At 41.2% G+C, this 22,012-nt stretch overlaps 4 protein-coding genes across 4 annotated transcripts; 2 read left to right on the forward strand and 2 right to left on the reverse strand.

Annotated features, from left to right (window-relative positions):
* The first annotated feature begins 1,676 nt into the window (after positions 1–1,676).
* On the forward strand, positions 1,677–5,495 carry LOC5520503 (beta-3 adrenergic receptor). Its single transcript, XM_048719827.1, has one exon. It carries the CDS (start codon positions 2,797–2,799, stop codon positions 3,955–3,957), a length of 1,161 nt encoding a protein of 386 aa, XP_048575784.1. The 5' UTR covers positions 1,677–2,796; the 3' UTR covers positions 3,958–5,495.
* Positions 4,859–7,880, reverse strand: LOC5520614 (60S ribosomal protein L10). Its single transcript, XM_001640277.3, has 5 exons — positions 7,813–7,880; positions 7,337–7,365; positions 6,477–6,782; positions 5,615–5,777; positions 4,859–5,050 (listed from the first exon to the last, which is right to left on the reverse strand). Exons 2-5 carry the CDS (start codon positions 7,357–7,359, stop codon positions 4,898–4,900), a joined length of 645 nt encoding a protein of 214 aa, XP_001640327.1. The 5' UTR covers positions 7,360–7,365; positions 7,813–7,880; the 3' UTR covers positions 4,859–4,897.
* Positions 7,881–8,329: 449 nt separating this feature from the next.
* LOC5520502 (putative acyl carrier protein, mitochondrial) lies at positions 8,330–11,463 on the reverse strand. The gene is made up of 4 exons (XM_001640276.2): positions 11,159–11,463; positions 9,545–9,632; positions 9,026–9,120; positions 8,330–8,492 (listed from the first exon to the last, which is right to left on the reverse strand). Exons 1-3 carry the CDS (start codon positions 11,429–11,431, stop codon positions 9,032–9,034), a joined length of 450 nt encoding a protein of 149 aa, XP_001640326.1. The 5' UTR covers positions 11,432–11,463; the 3' UTR covers positions 8,330–8,492; positions 9,026–9,031.
* Positions 11,464–11,784: 321 nt separating this feature from the next.
* LOC5520613 (FMN-dependent NADH:quinone oxidoreductase) lies at positions 11,785–13,983 on the forward strand. Its single transcript, XM_001640392.3, has one exon. It carries the CDS (start codon positions 11,806–11,808, stop codon positions 12,562–12,564), a length of 759 nt encoding a protein of 252 aa, XP_001640442.2. The 5' UTR covers positions 11,785–11,805; the 3' UTR covers positions 12,565–13,983.
* The last annotated feature ends 8,029 nt before the right edge of the window (positions 13,984–22,012 follow it).

Below are 22,012 nucleotides of genomic sequence, written 5' to 3' on the forward strand. Positions count from 1 at the left end.
CATCGGATTTCTTGATTTCTATTTTTCTGAAAGAAAAAAAAAGAAAACGATTGAAGCAGACTCCCAAATAATGTAAATAATTATCCTAATAAGGAATTGACCGAGCGAGCTTGAAAAACGACACTTTTAAAACTACTAGTGGTTCTCGGAGATTTCCATGATCCATAAAAAGTATCGACTTCAACAGACGCTAGTAGACAAAGTGCTCAAAAGTCGAAACTCCTGACACACGCATACTTACATCTCTCGGTTGGCAGTGGTTTAATTTTGAAGTTATGCCCTAAAGCGGGTCTCTTGCGGTAGAAGATAAACGCCCGAGGTGTGATGATTGTTGAAGAACACTGTTCCCATTTCTCATTACACTTAACGGAATATTCATTACCCGAATGTTCCTTTGCTTTGCCACAAGGTAGAATATGCTGGGGGGGGGGGGGGGGAGGGTTTGCAGGCATAGCTGTCATTTGCAAAATTGGTGATTCTTTAATAAGAAACCGCGGACCGTTCTGGGGGATGAAAGGGGGGCGTGGGGTGAGGTTGCGCTCCAATCGCACCCACGCCTAACTTAGCGCCCGAACGATCAATTTAGGTTGTTTTAGCAACGGAAATAGTTCTTGATCTGTTAATGTATCCTTGGATTTCAGACAGAAGTCTGTAATTTTCGATGCTTTTCAATTTAGTTTGAATCCTATATAGAAGACCAATATAATAGAGCAGAAAGATGTGGGGGCTTAGAGTCTCATTTGTTCTATTTTTTACCCTAACTCTAACCGCAACACCGGTTGATAATATGGGAGTTCTCAAAGTAGAGGGAGGACAGAAAGTTGTCTAGTCCATTCTACTGTGTCCTATTTTAATTGCAAATTGTTTTTTTTTCTCTCCAGCATATTTTATCAATGAGTCTAATAGTACCACTCACATGACATTGTAATTTAGTGCTAGCTTTTAGTACTAGCAAGCGAAAATTTAAAACCTCTCAAATTTATCCCCAAAAGTGCACAATTACACTCAATACAAAAATAAAAAATCGCTAGACATAGACATTACCGAAAAGAAAACTTGATGTTCATTGCATTCCATATAGAAGAATATTGGCCACAGTAAAAAAAAAACATTAGAGTCTCGGGCTTAACACTTCATCGCTTGACATAATGGCGATACAATATAGATACTAATAATGGACGTACACAGGGTGAAGATTGTGATAATGCGGAACTCCATGCGCGAGAAAAACATTATCATGCAATTTAACGAAAAACGCAAGCATGTGGGGTAGAGATCTAGAGGATTCAGATGTCACGAACGATACCAACAGGGAGGGGAAAGATTGTTGGGGGTGTATCGGCAGATTCGCTACCATTAGCTGTACATATGTGATGAGATTTACCGATGTGAGGCGATGTACATTAGTGAGTTGCGTTAAGTCATAATAGGGCTGCGCGCTAAAACAATAAGAACAATAAATCTACGCTTTTATCATTAATCAGTAAACGGGTTTAGCCGTTTAGTGAAGAAGCATTATCATTGTTGTCAAAGCACCCGTCAAGTATCACAATTGCACAAATTGTACTTGAATATTGAACTGAAGTTTTATAGTGAATTAAATCTATAATCTAAGGACTTGTGCATTTCTTTTTGCGCTATATTTGTCTGTATGTAATCGCATATAGCCATTTCCTAACAGTAGTTTCACGAATTGTCAGTTGACCGCTATTCCTACTTGTTTTACTTATTTCCTGAGACTACCCCTTTCATTGTTATCTAATCCATCACGAATAATGCGTTCTTCATCAATATTTTATTGACTATAGAGCGCACGCCAAAGGTTGCCAACGTACATTCCAGGTGAAATTCTGCTGCTTATTTCCCCGTCGTTGGAGAAAAAGGGAGCCTTGCTGGAGATTATATGATCGCACGCAGCTGGCGCACTCTTGTGTTACTCTCGGTACTGTAATTACAGCCCCGAGGTAATGCGCGGCACGAATAGAGCAAACGCCGAACAGCTGTTGTGAACCGATATAACTACTGCCTAGTCAGCTCAGGCCCTGCCATTTCGCATCAGACGGCCAACTACAAAGGAGCACAACAAACACTCACAGAAGAGAAAGGAGGAATCTTATTCTACTCGCTCAATGTGATTATGTCTCTAGCTAGGGATGGCTTGGAACTAAGGTAACCATGATCCGGTCATAAGCTGATAAAAGAAAAATAGGGAAAAAGACACTGTTTTCATCAGGCAGTCAAGATTCTGTCAGAGGTTTTTATGAAGAAAGAAGAACGATATTGTTTTCGGAACCTTTTTGACAAGAATTCAGCTTAACGTCACAAAGAACCTCTCATGGAAAATAATTGCTTTTTGAACCGTTTATGAGGAGATTCTACCTCTATGGACGAAGTTCCTGTTGGAGTATGTGTATAATCCAGGGTATAACTCTGCTAGAGGGTAATAGGGTATCATATAATACAAGACGGAGAAAGGCTTGGTCGTGGCCCATTTAGGGCGTGTTTGACTTTTTGTAGACTTGAAGAAAACACAGAACCGACACAGAACCTCCCCGGAAATCATTTCATTAAAAGGTGACTTTTTTCTGAGGTATTGGAATACCATTCTAAGTGATCGTTTGTTCCCTGTGTGGGGTTGATTCGATGGATTGTGTTTCTCGGGAATCGTACCCCCAGTCTAGGCTGTCGGGTTGAAAACAGGAAGTCTGGAAAATAAAAGATCAATATCATATCATAGGAACCACCTGTCAGACGCGATACAATCTTATCAGAAGAAAGAAGATCGAGAGACTAGTCATGAACGATACAAAAATAGGCTGCATCGACTGCTTCCCTGAGGGCAACGAACCCCACACCAGTCCAGGCCTGGTCCCTCTGTATGATACCTTCCCAGTGATCATCGCGGTCGGGGTGATTATCATGAACAGCCTCGCTATCGCGCTAGTAGTTCGTGTCCGTAAACTGCGCACCGTGACTAACACCATCCTCGCGAGCCTCGCGGCGAGTGATCTCATGATGGGAGTGTTAGGGATTCCGCTGTACCTTTCGTGCGCGGCCACGTATCACGCGAGTTTGTGCGTGTCGAGCGCGATCATCGTACGGTTTATATCCGTCTCCACGGTTCTCCACCACTGTCTTGTGGCTGTTGACAGACACTTGAGCGTGGAGCGTGCCATGAGGTACCCACAGCTCGTTACTAAGCGACGTGTCACGTGCTCTGTACTTATTATATGGGGCGTGGCACTCGTCGTGGCCGTTGTGCAGCTCTCGTGGTTCCCAAGTGATGTGGACGTCACTGAGGACATGATCCACCGCATCGCGCGGATCACGGTGATATACGACATAACGTGTCTTGTACTGTTTTTCGGTCTACCCCTAGCTGTGATGGTATATGCGTACGCGCGACTCTTCGTGGTTCTGCGTGGACAGTTGCGCGCGATCTCGCGTGACAGCTTGCCAGTATGTGGGCGCAACACGCAAAGTCAGCGCGAGTGGCGGGCACTGCTAATCTTGTCAAGCATGGTAGCTGTGTACGTAATTGGCTACGTCCCATACTTCCTCCTTAACATCCAACACCAAATAGGCAACGAGTTCTTCACGCTACCCGAATGGGTCGAGTACCTGTTCTTCTACTACCCGAGACTACTTGTGTCACTCGTTAACCCGCTGCTCTACATGTTTGGCAAGCAGGACTTTAGAAAGGCACTCGTTAAAGGGAGGTTGTGGCGGCGTGGACCCTCATTAAGGCGACCGTCCAGGGATGCGAACCTGCTTACACCGTTCACCAGGAGTACGCGTACTCGCAGTACGGAGTTGATGTCCCTCACGGCAAGACTGAGCAGGACGCTCACTCCGATAGACTTCCTCCTGCACAGAGACAGCTACAGCCCACGGGACACACCCGACGACGGAACCCGTCTTGGCCCCGATACTATAGCAGTGCAAGGGACCCGATAGTCCCCCGAAATTCGGACATATCAGCAGAATAAGGGGCCCGAAGTCCAGACATACCAGCAGTAGAAAGGGCCTGAAATTCTTATGAGCCAGCAGTAGAAGGGGCCTGAAATTCGTATAAGCCAGCAGTAACAAAGGGCCTGAAATTCGTATGAGCCAGCAGCAGAAGAGGCGCAAAATTCGTATGAGCCAGCAGTAGAAGGGGCGCGAAATTCGTATGAGCCAGCAGTATAAGGGGCCTGAAATTCGTATGAGCCAGCAGTAGAAGGGGCGCGAAATTCGTATGAGCCAGCAGTATAAGGGGCCTGAAATTCGTATGAGCCAGCAGTAGAAGGGGCGCGAAATTCGTATGAGCCAGCAGTATAAGGGGCGCGAAATTCGTGAGCCAACAGTATAAAGGGCCCGAAATTCAGACATACCAGCAGTAGAAGGGGCGCGAAATTCGTATAAGCCAGCAGTAGATAGGCCACAATTAGTCCACCGAATTAGGATGTTCTAGTATAATACGAGCTTCTTGCACCCCCACCCCAAAAAAGTTCTAACGTGTTAGTGGTCAACACTGTACTCGCACACAGAATGGTCCACAGAGTGTGCAAATCAGAAAACTGGAAACTCAACTTGAAGAATATTGCAAGAACATAAACAGCACATGGTAATTTCTTGGGCACTGGTTGGATGGTGTTTTTTTTTTCCCTTCCAATACTTGCATCATTATGAATTTACTATAGGGCGATTTTCAAGATTTGTTTCCAATCTTCCAAGACATTTATGCTTGCAAGGGGTTCTAGGGACCATTTGATAAGCCATATAATGACTGAGCAGCATATTTTGGAAAGGAAGGCTACTCTGTGACAACACAAATAAGGGGTTAGATAGTAGGCACAGAATTACAATAGCAACATGATAGCAGTTGGTAGATGCTTTATTATTAATTGTGTACAGATTAACTGTTGAGTTTCTTCCATGCAGCAAGAGGCCCATGGCCACTGATGTATTTGGCATGGACACCGTCAGGGATGAGCTTGCCTTCAGCTCTCCACTGCTCGTAGATGTCACGGTCAAATTTGGTGAAACCCCACTTGCGAGACACAAACAACTAAAGAAATAAATAGGAACATCAATATTAGCACTAGTGAAATATCAATAAATCATCTTAGTAAGAGTACAAAGCATTCCAATTCAGACATTTGTATAGAAATGTACATTTACTCAAGTAATAAAAAAACTTTGTAAAAATTTCAATTTTCAAACTCAAGGCGATATTGGATTTACCATAATGGTAACCTAGTAAAAGCTACTCTAGTGGTGATACTCTTCCAGCAACAATTTTTCCTTCTTTATTTAGGCTAATATGAATGAGTGTACACAATCATTAGTCATCAGATCTGTTATAAGTAAATGCTACTGTATATGTTATGTATTTTCAATTAAAAAAAACGCGGAACTGTCAACATACATACATTATTGACAATGGTTTGGTGATGATGGATAGAGATCAAGATAAAACTTCCTCAGTGAGAAATAAATAGATATAAATCTTGTAGTCTCAAGTAACACCACTATTAAATATAGGATGTTTTGTCAATGAACAAACTTATTAGGTATTAGATTTACAAAACACCAAGCAACTGACATTTGCAATTAATAACAAAAAAAGCACCTTTTGGCGACCAGGGAACTTGAACTTAGCTCTCCTGAGGGCCTCAATGGCTGCAGCTTTGTTGCCGTCCTTTGTGCGGATGGAGATGATGGTCTGCCCGATGTTGACACGAGCCACAGTACCCTGGGGTTTGCCAAAAGCCCCCCTCATGCCTGTTTGGAGCCTGAAGCAAACAATACCCCATAAGTCACTTTACTATTAATTACATTGGACAGGACTTTATAGAAGGCCAATCATGCCGCCATTTTATGCTCCCGCTCAATGCAGAGTCAAAAAAGCATCCATTTTCATTGGCTAATTCAAGCAAGTAACCAAGATATTCACTATTATGTCAGACTTCATTCATAGGTTGTTATTTTGAGGTTTACTTCAAATAAACTGCTGTATTTTCAATGATAAACAATAACAAAGGAGTGGGTGATCGACATTCTTTAATTACAAACGTCCAAACTTGCCTATATACAGGAATGAGGTGGAGTAAATAGATAAAATTTCCTCTACCTCTTAATTATTTACTATAACTAAAAAGTTGCTAAAGTAGCAAATCCAGATTACACTTTAAACTTTATATACACTAAAAACTATATATACAGTGAACTAACACAGGATATATAATTAAAAAAAGGGTAGAATGGTAATAATAACAATAAAAACAACACTAATAACAATAAAAACAACACAGGCACTTTAAAAAGAGTTCATACAAACAATTAAATTAAGAGGAAAAATTATTGTATTTTCCTGAAAATATTTCATTTTCAAATGATTAAATACATTTCATGATGAATTAACAACTAACAAAAATAAGCATTTTTTTTTAATGGTATGGTACAATAGATAGAATGTATCCTTTAGTACCTACCGATCAGCCCCAGCACACGATAACATTTTATTGATACGGACCACATGGAAAGGGTGGGTCCGGATGCGAATATGGAAGGCATCCTTGCCGCAGGACTTCACCATGTATTTGTTAGCGCAAATACGAGCGGCTTCCATTGCCTCGCCAGACAGCTGTTCGTACTCGTCTGAGACCATATGCACACACAGAGGAAAGTCATCCACCATGGCCTTCTTGCGTCCCAGATCATAAATTCTGATCTTTGGGTCAGGGACACCACGGTTGAAACGTGACTTGGGATATGGCTTGTTTTTGCAGTAGCGATAGCTGGAAAAATAAATTTGGGTGTTTAGCTTGCTAAAAGAACTTGTTATATAAAGCACCATTTAAATGAATATATAGTGAACACATCTCCTGGCCATAGTATAGAAACATTTACTATGTACTGTATACCCTTGCTAAATAAAGTTTATTGTATTGCATTATAGTATCTTTAACGTTTCCTTGGATTACACATTTCCTTCTTTGGCTAAATGTGGCAGCATCACACAAATAGGCTAAACATAAGATGCTTTGAAACACGATTTTCCTAGAAGGACTTCCCTGATATAGGATATTAAGGATCCCAAATATTGATAAAACACCAACTCGTATTGAAATCAACCAATACAAAACGTGTCATTCAAAATTACTCCTAAAAAGGCCCTATACAACACAGTCAATTTCTCAAACATTGTAATTTCTTGAAAGGATGCATACAGTGCCAACAAATGCACTTTCACAATGACTAAACACATTTAGTCTTGTTGTTGTTAACAAGTTGTGGCTAACAAGTTCTGATTCAACAAGATATAAAATAAGGAATTGAGCTTTGAGCTTACCATCGGGCTGGTCGACGCCCCATGATTGCCTGGTAATAAAAAAATAGTTAATCGTCAGCAGAAAAAGAGATATCGACTATCATCTAGCTAAAATTGTGAACAGTGCTGCTATTCCAATCGTGCGAGTTCGAGCAGTACAAATCATTATAAAACGATTCGAATAGAAATTTAAAAAAACACAGAGATTTCAAAACAAATTGCTTAATACATATTACAATATAAAATAGTACATAAGCCAAAATGTGGAGCTAAATTCTTTGGAATACGTAGTCTATCGAACTTCGTATTCGAAAACAGAACACTGAATTTAAGACCAAAATCTTTGGATATAGCAACATTATCGGTAAATATAATTCCACAAATTCATTCTATACTATTCGAACATTCGAATTTTGGTTAGTTCATGGGCAGCCTAAAGTAAAATATCAAGGATTCGGATGGATTTTGCGACCTTGTATCATGTCGCCATTACTCACCAGAAGCCACAAGGAAAGGGGAGAGCAGTACGTGGGGTCCCGGATGAAAAGCCTTCATAGGTTAACCGCTTAGAAGTGATTGGGGGCTCATAGACCAAACCACAGGTATCCCGAGGGTCGTCATTAAATTGTGCTTTAATTTTTGCTTGAGTTCGAGGGTTTTTTTCGTTCTCTGTGTATTTTATTTTTTTCTACAATTTGATAGAGTTATCTGCGGGGCAGCCAGCAAACTCTTGAAATAGTAGGTAGTGTCCCTATAAATTTTATACCTATAAATTTTATACAAAGTAACTCCCCAGTCAGTCAAATGTTTTTTGTTTTGTTTTCAAGGGATTGGGTGGGGAATGGGTGAGGAAGGCAGTCTGTCTGGATAAAAAGTTGAGCCCACTTTTCCACTAGCAGAGGGCTTTTTACTTTGTATTCAACCGGGTAGCAAAACCAAGCAGGAAGAGCCTGTTACCAGACTTTGGGGCAATCTCTTCCCATCCCCGGCCATGTAAAATGGTACAGCAACAAATCAGAAAATCAGACAACCCTTTATTAACAACACAATCTTACAAATACAAATAGTAAGTTTAGAATGGAATATTAGTTTCAGTATAACTCTGTGCTTGGCTTGACAGGGAAGATTCTCTTGAATAGTAGCAACACTGTAGCATGGCTTGTCACACATGTGAACCCTGTGAAGTAAGGAAGTAAACAAAGTGTGAATCTATAAAATGAAGCATCAATCAAGCACTAATTATCATCATGCCAGGCCATGCCTTACTTACCTAACTACACAATGCCAAACTGTCTTAAAATTATAGCATAAATTACACATAAAACAAACTGGGGCATTACAATTTTGAAGATCTTAGTTTTAGGGTTATACATTGTATATTATGTACAATCTAGTTTTTCAGATGATTTTTATGTGGAAGCTATTGTTCTTGCTACTTCTAATGGATTCAACACTTAACCCTAACGATAACAGAAAACTGTCAATGAGATATGAAAGGATATGTTTTTCTATAATTTCTTACAATCTTCTTAAAGTTTTGCATTTGTGTTTATAACAAAAAAATCTAAATGTGGGGAAAGCTGTAATAATGATTTTTGCCGCAAGATAATGGGGTCTAGTTCTTGCATTTATGATAACTCATCCTTCATTATTACTGTAAATTAGATGCACAACTGATCACACACAAAAAACCTTTCAAACACCTTTTACCTGTCTCTAAGCAACATCTAGAGCTTTCCTAAGGAACTCTACAGCATCATTTACTGTCATTATCTTTTCTGCTTCCTCGTCAGATATTTCCACAGCTAGTAGGAACAAATACAAGCCAGTGTTATCACAGTTAACAAATATAAGCTAGTGTTATCACAAATAACAGCCAAAAACTTCCAACTTAGCACAAGGTTCCACAGCAGAACACCTGACATATTTTACACCTTTCCAAGGATTACAAAATGTGATACCAGAATAAACTTGCTCTAAAAATTGTTGCAATTGCCCTTTTTGTTGTCATGGCAGTACTAATACCAAAACACTTCGAAATTGAAGCAATTTTAACAATTTGAAAAACCACTTTTACAAAATGCACATAGAAAGCTTTGCTCAAAAAACTGTTTGCAGCTTTTTGAATCAAGTGTGACCAAATTCAGTAGGAAATAACCTTTACTCCAGGAAGCTACCTTCGCTGGTAGCCATTGCTTTTGCTGGCAGGTTCATGGGTACTGTACTTACCAAATTCATCTTCAAATGCCATCACAATCTCAACAACATCCAGACTGTCTAGACCAAGGTCATTGATGAAATGACTTTCAAGGGTGACCTGTAGAGTGGTAAAACCATCAGTACATATAAGGTACTCGTACCTTTTAGGTTTACGCTAAAATATCTTGCAAACAAAAAACACTCAGCTTTCAATACTCATAACAATAAATATTTGACTATCTGTGATAATAATTCAGCCTAGATTAAATTAACGTGATGTCTACAATTAAGATAAAATGCCTTTTAGGATGTTTGTTGCCCTATTATCGGCCATGCTGACATGCGACCAAGTCCCAAACACTGAAAGATTACATGAAACCGAGGCTGAATCAAAGACCAGAAAGCACCCTGGGACATAAACACCAGAATGGCGGATTTGCTGAGCGATTTTCATTGCAATTGCTAAAAGTTGGAGATTTTTACCGCATTTTTCCATCAATTTTTTGTGTGCTATTTTATGTTGCGATAGAATAAGTCATCCTACCTAAGCAGAATAATAAACAATCGTAAAAAAACTTTGGAAAACATGCTTCAGGAACGTTGTTTCTTTGAATCACTTTTGGCTTGTTCTTCATAGTTTAAGAAATATTTGACATCATCTTTATATGGCCGACAATAGGTACAAGTACCTTAATTATCATGAATAAATAACATCTAACCACCAAAGGATTAAAAGTACACATATAATGCTGAATGGAAGAAGTTGAAAGAAAAGCAGTACTTCCAGCTGCCCCTGTGACATGCCCCATAAAATGCCTTTTAGGATGTTTGTTGCCCTATTATCGGCCATGCTGACATGCGACCAAGGCCCAAACACTGAAAGATTACATGAAACCGAGGCTGAATCAAAGACCAGAAAGCACCCTGGGACATAAACACCAGAATGGCGGATTTGCTGAGCGATTTTCATTGCAATTGCTAAAAGTTGGAGATTTTTACCGCATTTTTCCATCAATTTTTTGTGTGCTATTTTATGTTGCGATAGAATAAGTCATCCTACCTAAGCAGAATAATAAACAATCGTAAAAAAACTTTGGAAAACATGCTTCAGGAACGTTGTTTCTTTGAATCACTTTTGGCTTGTTCTTCATAGTTTAAGAAATATTTGACATCATCTTTACATGGCCGACAATAGGTACAAGTACCTTAATTATCATGAATAAATAACATCTAACCACCAAAGGATTAAAAGTACACATATAATGCTGAATGGAAGAAGTTGAAAGAAAAGCAGTACTTCCAGCTGCCCCTGTGACATGCCCCATTACACCTCACAGTATTTGCAAGGGGTGACTTGATTACCCTCAAAACCAGCTTGTGTGAATGATTATGTTCTATGATGGTTTAGTGATGTCCCTAGGGTGGGCAAGAAAATTAGAATCTATTTGGAAGAAATACTGAGTTTCAAGAGAAAAATCCCAAAGGTTAATTGAAAATAGATCCTGATGATGTACGTTCATTGACAATGACCACCCCCCCCCCCCCCCCCCCCTCCCCAACATGGATCCCACACAAATGCTATCTGTCCCAATCTTTGGCAGGTTTAACTAGTTGAAAAAGTTCTTATAAAAATGGCTTTTTTACCTGTTCTGCGTCGACTTTATCAAAGAGTTTGACCACGTTCAAGACCTGATTTCTTAGATCGTCGATGGTTCGAGCTGCAGTAGCAAAAAGTCGAACATTGTGCAACAGGGATTGAACTGGTTCATTACGGACATAAAACGACTTTTTGTGACAATGGACCGCGGCTGTAAGTATTCGAGGTGCAGAGCTAGAGATTAAGCGAATTGCTTGTCTCCTTAGCAGCGTTGTAGTCAAATTGCTCTGAGCAAGTCGTCGAAGCATGTGCGACGCCATTTTGACCAGGATCGTGGCTCTCGCGAGGGATCCTGGGATCAAGAATGAGTTTATAAGGAGACTTTTCATTGGTACTTTGATAGTAAACCAATCAGAAAGAGTAATAGGTAAGATAAGCAAATCTATTTTGAGTTAGGGACGGGGAGCTTAATAAAAATATACATTTAATGTTAGAAAGCAAATAAAATATTTATTGCTAGAATAATAGCAAAGAAGAACGTTTTTATTAAATATCGACAAAACTCGATGCTTTTTTGCGTCTTGATGCTCAAATTCTCCAGGAAATCCCAATTGAAATGATTTACATTTGTCCCTTCCCCCTATGAAATTTTATGTAGTCCTTATGCAAGAATGAAAAAATCGTGCAGTTCAAGATGGCGGCTGTTTTCAAACTCGCGCGAAGCCGGCTTTTATCAATAACTCCCTTTAAATTTGTGATACAGTTTCGTTATAGCTCCTACATCTCAGCCTTTCCCGGGGAAGTCAAATCAACTGACGATCTACATCAAGGAGAACAGCGAGTCCAGGTTTTACATCTCAATTCATCGGGAAATGACGACAAATCATGGACGGGTATTGCATCTAAAGAGTTTCTCAAAACCTATCTTGAATTACACCCTGGTCACAAGATCAGAGAACTCAATCTTTGGGATAAAAACTTACTTCAGTACGATCTGTCTCACGTTGCAAGCAAAATGAGACTGGTCTCCGGTGAGGAAACTGTTGGAGATAGAGAAAACTTAGGAGTTGTTGAAAAAATGATAAAAACACTATTTTCAGCGGATAAACTTGTAGTGTCAAGCCCTATGTGGAATTACAGTATTCCATATGTATTAAAACAATACATAGACTGTGTAGTCCAGCCAGGCCTCACATTCCATGAGACGGCAAACGGCCCTGAAGGCCTGGTCACTGGCAGGCCCTTACTACTGATAACGTCATCAGGCGGAGACTACACTAAACCTAGTATGAAGCACTTGGACTACCAGGTTCCTTATCTTCGGGATATATTTGGTCTTATTGGTTTTACTGATGTGCGGCATATTTATGTGAAGAATACAGCCCATAAACCAAGGAACAGTTTACTGTGGTATATACACACTGCTGTTAAAGAAGAGACTGTGAGATTCTGAAGGTCAAACTAGTTAGGATGAAAGGCCTTCTAAAAGTTTATTGGACACAGTTATGAGGATTCAATTAATCCTCCCATCTCTGACCTGTACCCAGACTTTCTCTTAGGGGGGGGGGGGGGGGCAAAATCCGAAAAAAGGACCTAATTTTACTGGGGGAGGGGGGGGGGGAGTGAGTTTTCTGATAAAAATCTGACCACTCCCAAATGAACAAAAATGTTTTTTATGCCTTTGCATTATCTCCACAAGAATTTTATTGTCAGATTTGGCCAAGATACAAGTCTGACTAATGAATTAATGCCAAACCTGAGTGATCTAGCTTATGCTTTATTGTTTTGTCTACAAATAGCACGTCTATTGAGAACCGAAAGTGGACTTTCGATTGTTGTGGGGGGAGGGGTGCGTTTACACCCCCTGCACCCCCCCCCCCTGGGTATGGGTCTGCATCTTCATTAAGCATGTATTTCAACAGGGAGAGCCAATGCCAGGGGATCGTTTATGATGAAATATTTCACTGATTCTTCTCTTATTGCTATTACTACAATATTTAATAATTCTATTGGTAAAGTGATCCCAAAAACGTATTGATTGAAGATTAACCAAAATAAAAAACATGGGGTATACAGTAATGGGGCATAGCAAAATGTATAATGTGCTAAAGCTAGCCTCACTGTTTTTTGGAAACCAATTGCTAAAGGTTTTGTTTTATCCACAATTTGCAATATAAGGTAAAGTTCATTTTTTATCCCGAGGGAGGGGGGGAGGATTTTGACAAAAGTAATGGAAAAAACTAGTTGCCCCCCTACAAGTGGAACAAAATTTTCCATGCCCCCCCCCACCCACCCCTCCAGAAAACCCAAAGAAAGAAGGAGCAATGGAAGGAACGGCAACAACAATGTTACATTAGCTCTGCGTTTCTGTGGAGTTTCAGCAGGAATAGAAAGTGGCCATATTCTTCGCTTGAAACTCCACAGAAACACTTGCTACGCATTTGAAACTTGGTCAAATTATATAGAAGGGGCACCCAAAGAAATCAGTGCCTCCCCTTTTTAAAATCCACACAATTTCGACGCCCCCCATTTAGACCTTGGAAATTTCTGGAGGCCCCCCACAGTATGCTCACGTCCCCCCCTCGGGATAAAAAATGAACTTTCCCTAAACAAAAGGAACATTTAGTGATGTGATGATTTCGAAATAAGACGATTATTGGAAAGCAAAAGCCGTGTAATTAGAACATAGGTGATAGCCTTATTGCAAATGTGCCATACGCCCTGACTGTCCTGTAGAAATCTCCATTCTAGTGACCTTCATTTCCTTCCTCTGATGATTTGCTGCGAGGCGACTAGTTAGGGGCCTTCCTGAGCTGTTTTAGCTTTAAGTCCAACACATAAATATTGTGATTAAATGGTCAGGGGAAAGAAATCAACCTCTATTTTAAACATTAACTATGATTCAACACGAGTGTGAAATGGGATGTTTACACCTCTGCGAAAGCAAAGAATTTTTGCTGATGTTTTGAGCATTTGGCCTTCGTAGGTGAGTTTTTGTAAATTTTGATTGTACAGAGACTTAAAAAGTCATGACTATTGGGAGAGGGAGGGACTTCCACTTTTTTGCCAAAGTACACTAGTACACCCCTCTGTCATTACCCCCTTGAAACTCCTCTAAAGTACACTAGTACAACACTCTGTCATTACCCCCTTGAAACTCCTCTAAAGTACACTAGTACACCCCTCTGTCATTACCACCTTGAAACTCCCCTAAAGTACACTAGTACACCCCTCTGTCATTACCCCCTTGAAACTCCTCTAATAGACACTAGTACGTCCCTCTGTCATTACCCCCTTGAAACTCCCCTAAAGTACACTAGTACACCCCTCTGTCATTACTCCCTCTGAAACTCCTATAAAGTAAACTAGTACACCCCTCTGTCATTACCCCCTTGAAACTCCTCTAAAGTACACTAGTACACCCCTCTGTCATTACCCCCTTGAAACTCCCCTAAAGTACACTAGTACACCCCTCTGTCATTACCCCCTTGAAACTCCTCTAAAGTACACTAGTACACCCCTCTGTCATTACCCCCTTGAAACTCCTCTAAAGTACACTAGTACACCCTCCTGTCATTACCCCCTTGAAACTCCTCTAAAGTACACTAGTACACCCCTCTGTCATTACCCCCTTGAAACTCCTCTAAAGTACACTAGTACACCCCTCTGTCATTACCCCCTTGAAACTCCTCTAAAGTACACTAGTACACCCCTCTGTCATTACCCCCTTGAAACTCCCCTAAAGTACACTAGTACACCCCTCTGTCATTACCCCCTTGAAACTCCTCTAAAGTACACTAGTACACCCCTCTGTCATTACCCCCTTGAAACTCCTCTAAAGTACACTAGTACACCCCTCTGTCATTACCCCCTTGAAACTCCCCTAAAGTACACTAGTACATCCCTCTGTCATTACCCCCTTGAAACTCCCTTAAAGTACACTAGTACACCCCTCTGTCATTACCCCCTTGAAACTCCCTTAAAGTACACTAGTACACCCTCCTGTCATTACCCCCTTGAAACTCCTCTAAAGTACACTAGTACACCCCTCTGTCATTACCCCCTTGAAACTCCTCTAAAGTACACTAGTACATCCCTCTGTCATTACCCCCTTGAAACTCCTCTAAAGTACACTAGTACACCCCTCTGTCATTACCCCCTTGAAACTCCTCTAAAGTACACTAGTACACCCCTCTGTCATTACCCCCTTGAAACTCCTCTAAAGTACACTAGTACATCCCTCTGTCATTACCCCCTTGAAACTACTCTAAAGTACACTAGTACACCCCTCTGTCATTACCCCCTTGAAACTCCCCTAAAGTACACTAGTACACCCCTCTGTCATTACCCCCTTGAAACTCCCCTAAAGTACACTAGTACACCCCTCTGTCATTACCCCCTTGAAACTCCCTTAAAGTACACTAGTACACCCCTCTGTCATTACCCCCTTGAAACTCCTCTAAAGTACACTAGTACATCCCTCTGTCATTACCCCCTTGAAACTCCTCTAAAGTACACTAGTACACCCCTCTGTCATTACCCCCTTGAAACTCCCTTAAAGTACACTAGTACACCCCTCTGTCATTACCCCCTTGAAACTCCCCTAAAGTACACTAGTACACCCTCCTGTCATTACCCCCTTGAAACTCCTCTAAAGTACACTAGTACACCCTCCTGTCATTACCCCCTTGAAACTCCCTTAAAGTACACTAGTACACCCCTCTGTCATTACCCCCTTGAAACTCCCTTAAAGTACACTAGTACACCCCTCTGTCATTACCCCCTTGAAACTCCTCTAAAGTACACTAGTACACCCCTCTGTCATTACCCCCTTGAAACTCCTCTAAAGTACACTAGTACACCCTCCTGTCATTACCCCCTTGAAACTCCCTTAAAGTACACTAGTACACCCCTCTGTCATTACCCCCTTGAAACTCCTCTAAAGTACACTAGTACACCCCTCTGTCATTACCCCCTTGAAACTCCTCTAAAGTACACTAGTACACCCTCCTGTCATTACCCCCTTGAAACTCCTCTAAAGTACACTAGTACACCCCTCTGTCATTACCCCCTTGAAACTCCTCTAAAGTACACTAGTACATCCCTCTGTCATTACCCCCTTGAAACTCCCCTAAGGTTAAAGGCTTTGAGTTCATGTGTTTCTGGAGAAAATTGAGAGTCTAGGAAAAAATCAATACATTTTTCACAATACCTATTTTTTTACAATACCTATTATGTCATTGGGAATCTTGATAAATGGGAATGCAGTAAATTAACCCTGTTGTTTGTAGGCTTGCTGGGATGTTCCATTTTTAGATGGAATTTAATCATGCTCTGCTGTTATCAGTGTTTTGCCTTGACTGTGCAAGGGAGCACGGAAGAATGTATCCCTATCAACGCGAGCTTGGTATTATTACAAAAATAAACGCGTCATGTGTGTTTGTTTTGTAAGGGGAGTTATCAGTGTCATGCCGACATTACACGTACCCAATATCTTCGGGCGGTCTGTAGCCGATGAAACGAACGAAGACCCTGTTGATAAACTTAATACACTTTACAGAGCTTTACAACGCGAGCCCCACACCCCCAACAGCGCAACTGATGACTCCTCTTACAAAGCAAACACACATGAGGTGGCTGGGAGTACAATCTTTCAGTGGGATTGATCCAAAGCATTTCTATAAATCGATCGGACTACAAACTCAGTCCCGCTGAATATAAATCTGCAGTACATCACATCACCCCTTCCCCCTCTGCTGCCATAAAGGTGGTATTTTTTATCAAAGAATCACCCATGCCTTTCCACTCAGTGAAAATGAAGTGTATGCTGTAACTCTACATTTATATATCCAGAGCTTTAATAAGCAGGTTTTAGATTCACCCAGCAGGCAAATTGAAAAAAAATATATCAATGACTTTTTGTTTGTATCTCTAAACTAATTTTGGCAGACTGCCTTCTTGTATTTCTTTGAAGGCACAGCAGCTTGTTACATTCCCAGGATAAGTGCCGATGTCCATCAGGATCTGTTAGTCCTTCTGGGAAGAGTGGCACCCCACGGCTATGTCTTGTGTGGTGTCTTTCCAGCTCAAATATGCAAGGCATTCGTTATATCATCCCTTTTGGAAACGAAGCCGTCGACGACGATGATTTACTATCGTCTTTGTTGCTTTTCCATACAGATAAGGAACGTAGCATTTTAGAGGTTGCATTGGCAACAACAGAGGCTGATTTCCCTAAGGAGGTAAAGGGACGTTTATTTGATGTGCTAGAGCCCTACAACTTGCGATGTCTGGTAACGCCGCTAAACCTCAGAAACAAGCTTATAGAAATCGCACGGTGTGAGTTTGTTGCCAAGATATCCTGGGCAGCGCAGAGTTTCAAGCAGGGTCTGTCGAGTTGCCACAGTGTGTTGGATAGTGCGAGCAAGCAAGAAATCATCAACCTGTATGATGAACTAATCCCAACTGGGGAAGCCGTGTCAAATTTTCTAGAGGTAGATGGCGGGGAGGGAAGTTTGACGGCAAGTAAGAAAGCCGTTTTGAGCTACCTCAAAAGGTATATCAGAAATGCAGACGAGACCACGTTGAGAAAGGTACTTAGGTACATCACAGCTTCGGACTTGATTGCCGTTAAGGAAATCTCAGTGATTTTCCATTACAGTGTATCATCAGTGCCACAGATCATCGCCCATACATGCTCTGCAGTTTTGGATTTGCCATCAAGTGGTTACGTCAGTTACAATGACTTCAATAGTCAGTTCAACAGTATCCTGAGTGATCCTTTATCGTGGGAGTTCCACGTAACCTAGATCTAACCTGTACATCTTTACCTACGACATTAATATTGTTTCCTGTTAGAAGTAGAAAGTATATTTCAGACAGTATTCAAGTTCTACAATGGCATCCACAGCAAGCTCCATTACATGATTTTGGATCTGTGGTCGGGCTCTGGGTACGCGAAAAACCAAGGCCTTAGTGCTCAATGATAAAATTATGTTGTGTTTAACTTTAGTTATAAACGGACCCTCAAAATGTGCCTTCAGGTAAATTGTACAGTAACCTCGTGTACGGAAGCGCGCTCCAGAATCAGCAAAGCACGCGTTTTCAATGACATGCACAGCAAGCTCTGTACCACGATTTTGTGCTGACTTACAGATCTGTGGTCGGGCTCTTGGTACGAGAAAAACTTACGCCTCAGTGCTCACTGATAAAAAGATGTTGAGTTTAACTTTTGTTATAAGTTCTATATGAACCGACCCTCGAACTGTGCCTTCAGGTATACTGTACAGCAACCTCGTGTACGGAAGCGCGCTCCAGAATCAGCAAAGCACGCGTTTGCAATGACATACACAGCAAGCTCTGTACCATGCTGACTTTGTGCTGACTTACTGATCTGTGGTCAGGCTCTTGGCACGAGATTGTTGAAAAAAGTACGCCTTAGTGCTGATAAAATGATATGCCTTCAGTTATTACTGTACAGCAACCTTGTGTACGGAAGCGCGATAAAGATACATCGAAGCACGTTTATTGTTAATAAAATGAATTTGTGTTTAACTGTTGTGTTTAGCTGTTGTGCTTCGCAGATTCAGCCAAGACGGAAGTTAGATGAAGCCGACGCCGTCAGTACTCACTTTACAGACTCGCGATCCAGATTCAGCTAATCACGCGTTTATTGTTAATAAAGTGATCTTAGTGCTTATCATTTTACAGACACTGTGCATATCGTCTTACTAACGTAAGCTCCCTGTATCATTTGCGGGGCCAGTCTCCCAGAGTCTAATCCACTTGGGCTCTAGCAGCAGACAATGTGCGTTGATTCACATTGGTTGATATGCCTGGTCGCTTTTTTGAAATTCGCCAACAACGGTAACCATATATGGATATTAGAACATGCCCATTACTTAAAAATCCTAGAATATAGCATTTTTATACAATGCGCATGCTCCCAACAGTTTCATCTGCGTCCATGGGTGCTTTCCGTTTATCAGAAGTCCGGTTGGGATGACCGATGCGTAAAATGGAAATAATTTTTTCACCAGGATAGAAAAAAAGGGTGGAGAAGGCCGTACCATTGTGTTCGGTCCGGAATACGTATTGGGATCCCTGATTCAAAATGGCGGACGTCTGACTTTTGCCGGTCGTCGATTCCTTTATGGAAGTCGAAGATGAATCCTTTGATAATGACGACGTAGTTGGAATTTGTAGAACCATAAATATGGGCCAAAAAGCCCTCCAAGGCTACGGCAAAAGCTTCGCATTGAAAGTAGTCCGCCATCTTGAACGTGACTGGAGAAGGAGTTGAACCGAATTTTTCCATAATAGTTAGGCAAAATCCGTTCGAATCAATCTAATTGGAAATTCAGGACAACCTCTGGAGGTAATCCACACATTCTTGGTGGAAATTCCGAAAAATCACTTAACCATTATCATTCCATCCAAAATTCCCGGTATTTTTTGACAAATGGAAAGCATCCCATATCAATCTGCGTTCTCAGTCTCGTACCCAGAGCCTCCTCGCTCCTCAAACCCCGCGATGGGCTCTGGTAACAGCCACTCGCGCATGGGTAACCGGAAAACGACCTTAACCGTCCAAATTTATATTTTGAACTATATTCCCCTTTCCGAAATTCAAAAAGAGACTAAAGCTAAACTTCACATGATATCCGTACCACAATGAGTGTTATTTTCAAGTTTAAGTCTAATTGGTTGAAAACTCACCGAATGGCATTTTTTTTTTAATTTCCAAAAAAGGGTTTTTTGGGACGCTGCTCTAAAGCCCCAAACATTTTTTTTGCTATGGTTATTCATCCGAATATGCTCAAACTCGGCAAATTTACTGATTTTGGGATGCTCTTTCTTGTTAAGGTGTCTGTGTTTCGATTGCTTCAAACTGCATCGAGACTGTGGTTCGCTACCAGTCCCTTTTTGAATTTCGGAAGGGGCAATAAGATAGACATTCTAAAACAGATAGTTCCATATTTGCCCCGATATTGTATTTCCTAAAAAAATGTAGAGCCATTTTTTATCACGCCTGCGCTGGAATTTAGCCAATCAGCATCCAGCCTCAAGTGGCTGTTGCCGGAGCCTCTTTCGCGTGGTTTGATTCTCTAAAGGCTCTAGAAGATCCTGGATGTCGGGCAGAGTTCTCAAAGGTGTAGCGATGTTTCAAGCATAGCATGCTTATGGTAGCATGCTATGCTAGCTTTGTAACCTCGCTAATCCAGGTTTCTACATATCCTTCTAGGTAGTCGCATGAGCCTATTATTGCTCCCATATGTTGCATGTTACATTTACAGCCGTTTCACTGAATATATTTTTTACATCTGCTTCCTTGTCTGCCATTGCAATAATCTTGGCGTTGGTAAAATACCCAAAGTCAGGGCCAAGGGAGGTGATCTTGTCCCACCAAGTTTTAATTTCTATTATAGAGCCCAGACTCGTACCAGTCACCAGAAAGATGCATTCGCCCCATAATGCACCGCGCGCCTAGAAACTCAAACACAGACGATCCGCATATCAATTTTTTTGCCTCTTAGCGACTGGGTACGAGTCTGTATAAAGTAACAGGCCTCATCAGCGAACTAGCCTGCTCGCAGGATTTTGGGCTCAAGAAGCCGCTTTTTGTCGAGAATGAAGTCCGTGGCCGCCAATTTGGAAGCGCGAGGAAATGGGTTTAAGGGGCGTGGGGAGAGCGAAAAATAGAGCTATTCGGCTGCCGACAACCCCCCCCTCCCTTGCGAAATTATGATATAGCGTCCCCTTTCGATTTCGAGAATGTGATCACTTACTCTTAGCTTTTTTTTGTGAGACTCTTGGGGGGCATCCCCCCCCCCCCCCCTACCACCCGGCTCGCTACGGCCTTGTACAGTGACTCTTAACCCAGTTGCTGCTAGTCGGGGGAAAATGAGGGCCTGCAAAGGGGTCTGCATGATCTGCTTAAACAAAAGAACAAGGAAAAGATGGAACTCGCACTTAGTGATTTTATTAAACAGTGATATACATGACATTGTGTAGAGGTAGCCAAGGGATAAACCTTTTTAGAGAAGAAGAAACAGCTTTAATTTTTAATAAATTCAATAAGTGATAACTGTTTACCCGCATGGAGAATAAATCCCAGTGTTACCTGTGTTGGTAAAAATGCATATGGTCAAATTGCATCTTTTTGTACATAAAAAGAAAATTTTAAATTAGAGAAAGTATTTCTTCGTTTGATAAGGGTATATAAAATAAAATCCTAAATAGAGGTTGTTGCACATATAAATGTTAGAGATGCAAATGATCGGAGGTGAGCTTTTTGTTTCAATTGACCAGAATAAATTTCAAACAAAAGGCTCTCTTCATCTGTAACATGCGGAACAACCGGTGGACATCTAGCTACGCTCTGGAAACATTAATATTAACGGTAAACTTAAGATTTTTTGTCATTGGCCGGATTGGCAAATCGGATTAGAACAAAAAAGTAAAGATTTTAAAAAGAGCAATGGGTCTTTTCTGAAAATAACTATCATCTCCGCGCATTAATCTCCAACATCAGATCAATATATTGGTCTTTAGCTTGTTCAGCCGATTCTGGCATTTGAAGTTTTTCGTCCTGCATTATCAGGGTTGCCAATTCGTTAAAAGTCTGTGAGATTGGTGGCTCTCTGCATAATTGATCTTCAGCTACGTCTAGATCATCCCAATCTACTGCAAATGCAAAACTTGTTGTACCATATGCCTCCGGGATGTGGTACAGAACATCCGGTCGTCCGGGCGGAGACTCATATTTGAAGAGAGCCTAATCCTGTGGAGGTTCCTTTGCCACTTGATCGAGTTCTTTTTGCAAGATATCCATAAAACAAAACCGCAAACACTCAACTTGTATAGAATCATCATCGTTAAATAGGCCAGAATCACACATG

This window comes from Nematostella vectensis, chromosome 12, assembly GCF_932526225.1.
Source record: "Nematostella vectensis chromosome 12, jaNemVect1.1, whole genome shotgun sequence".
In the NCBI taxonomy this organism is placed as follows: domain Eukaryota; kingdom Metazoa; phylum Cnidaria; class Anthozoa; order Actiniaria; family Edwardsiidae; genus Nematostella; species Nematostella vectensis.

Bases quoted from the DNA above. Each gene is read 5' to 3' on its own strand.
- LOC5520503 (XM_048719827.1), top strand. From the start codon at position 2,797: ATGAACGATACAAAAATAGGCTGCATCGACTGCTTCCCTGAGGGCAAC.
- LOC5520614 (XM_001640277.3), bottom strand. From the start codon at position 7,359: ATGGGGCGTCGACCAGCCCGATG. The intron at 6,783-7,336 runs GTAAGCTCAAAG...TTATTTTTCCAG, and splicing joins GGGCGTCGACCAGCCCGATG to CTATCGCTACTGCAAAAACA. The intron at 5,778-6,476 runs GTAGGTACTAAA...TGTTTGCTTCAG, and splicing joins TCGTGTGCTGGGGCTGATCG to GCTCCAAACAGGCATGAGGG.
- LOC5520502 (XM_001640276.2), bottom strand. From the start codon at position 11,431: ATGGCGTCGCACATGCTTCGACGACTTGCTCAGAGCAATTTGACTACA. The intron at 9,633-11,158 runs GTAAAAAAGCCA...ACCACTCTACAG, and splicing joins ATAAAGTCGACGCAGAACAG to GTCACCCTTGAAAGTCATTT. The intron at 9,121-9,544 runs GTAAGTACAGTA...TGTTCCTACTAG, and splicing joins GGCATTTGAAGATGAATTTG to CTGTGGAAATATCTGACGAG.
- LOC5520613 (XM_001640392.3), top strand. From the start codon at position 11,806: ATGGCGGCTGTTTTCAAACTCGCGCGAAGCCGGCTTTTATCAATAACT.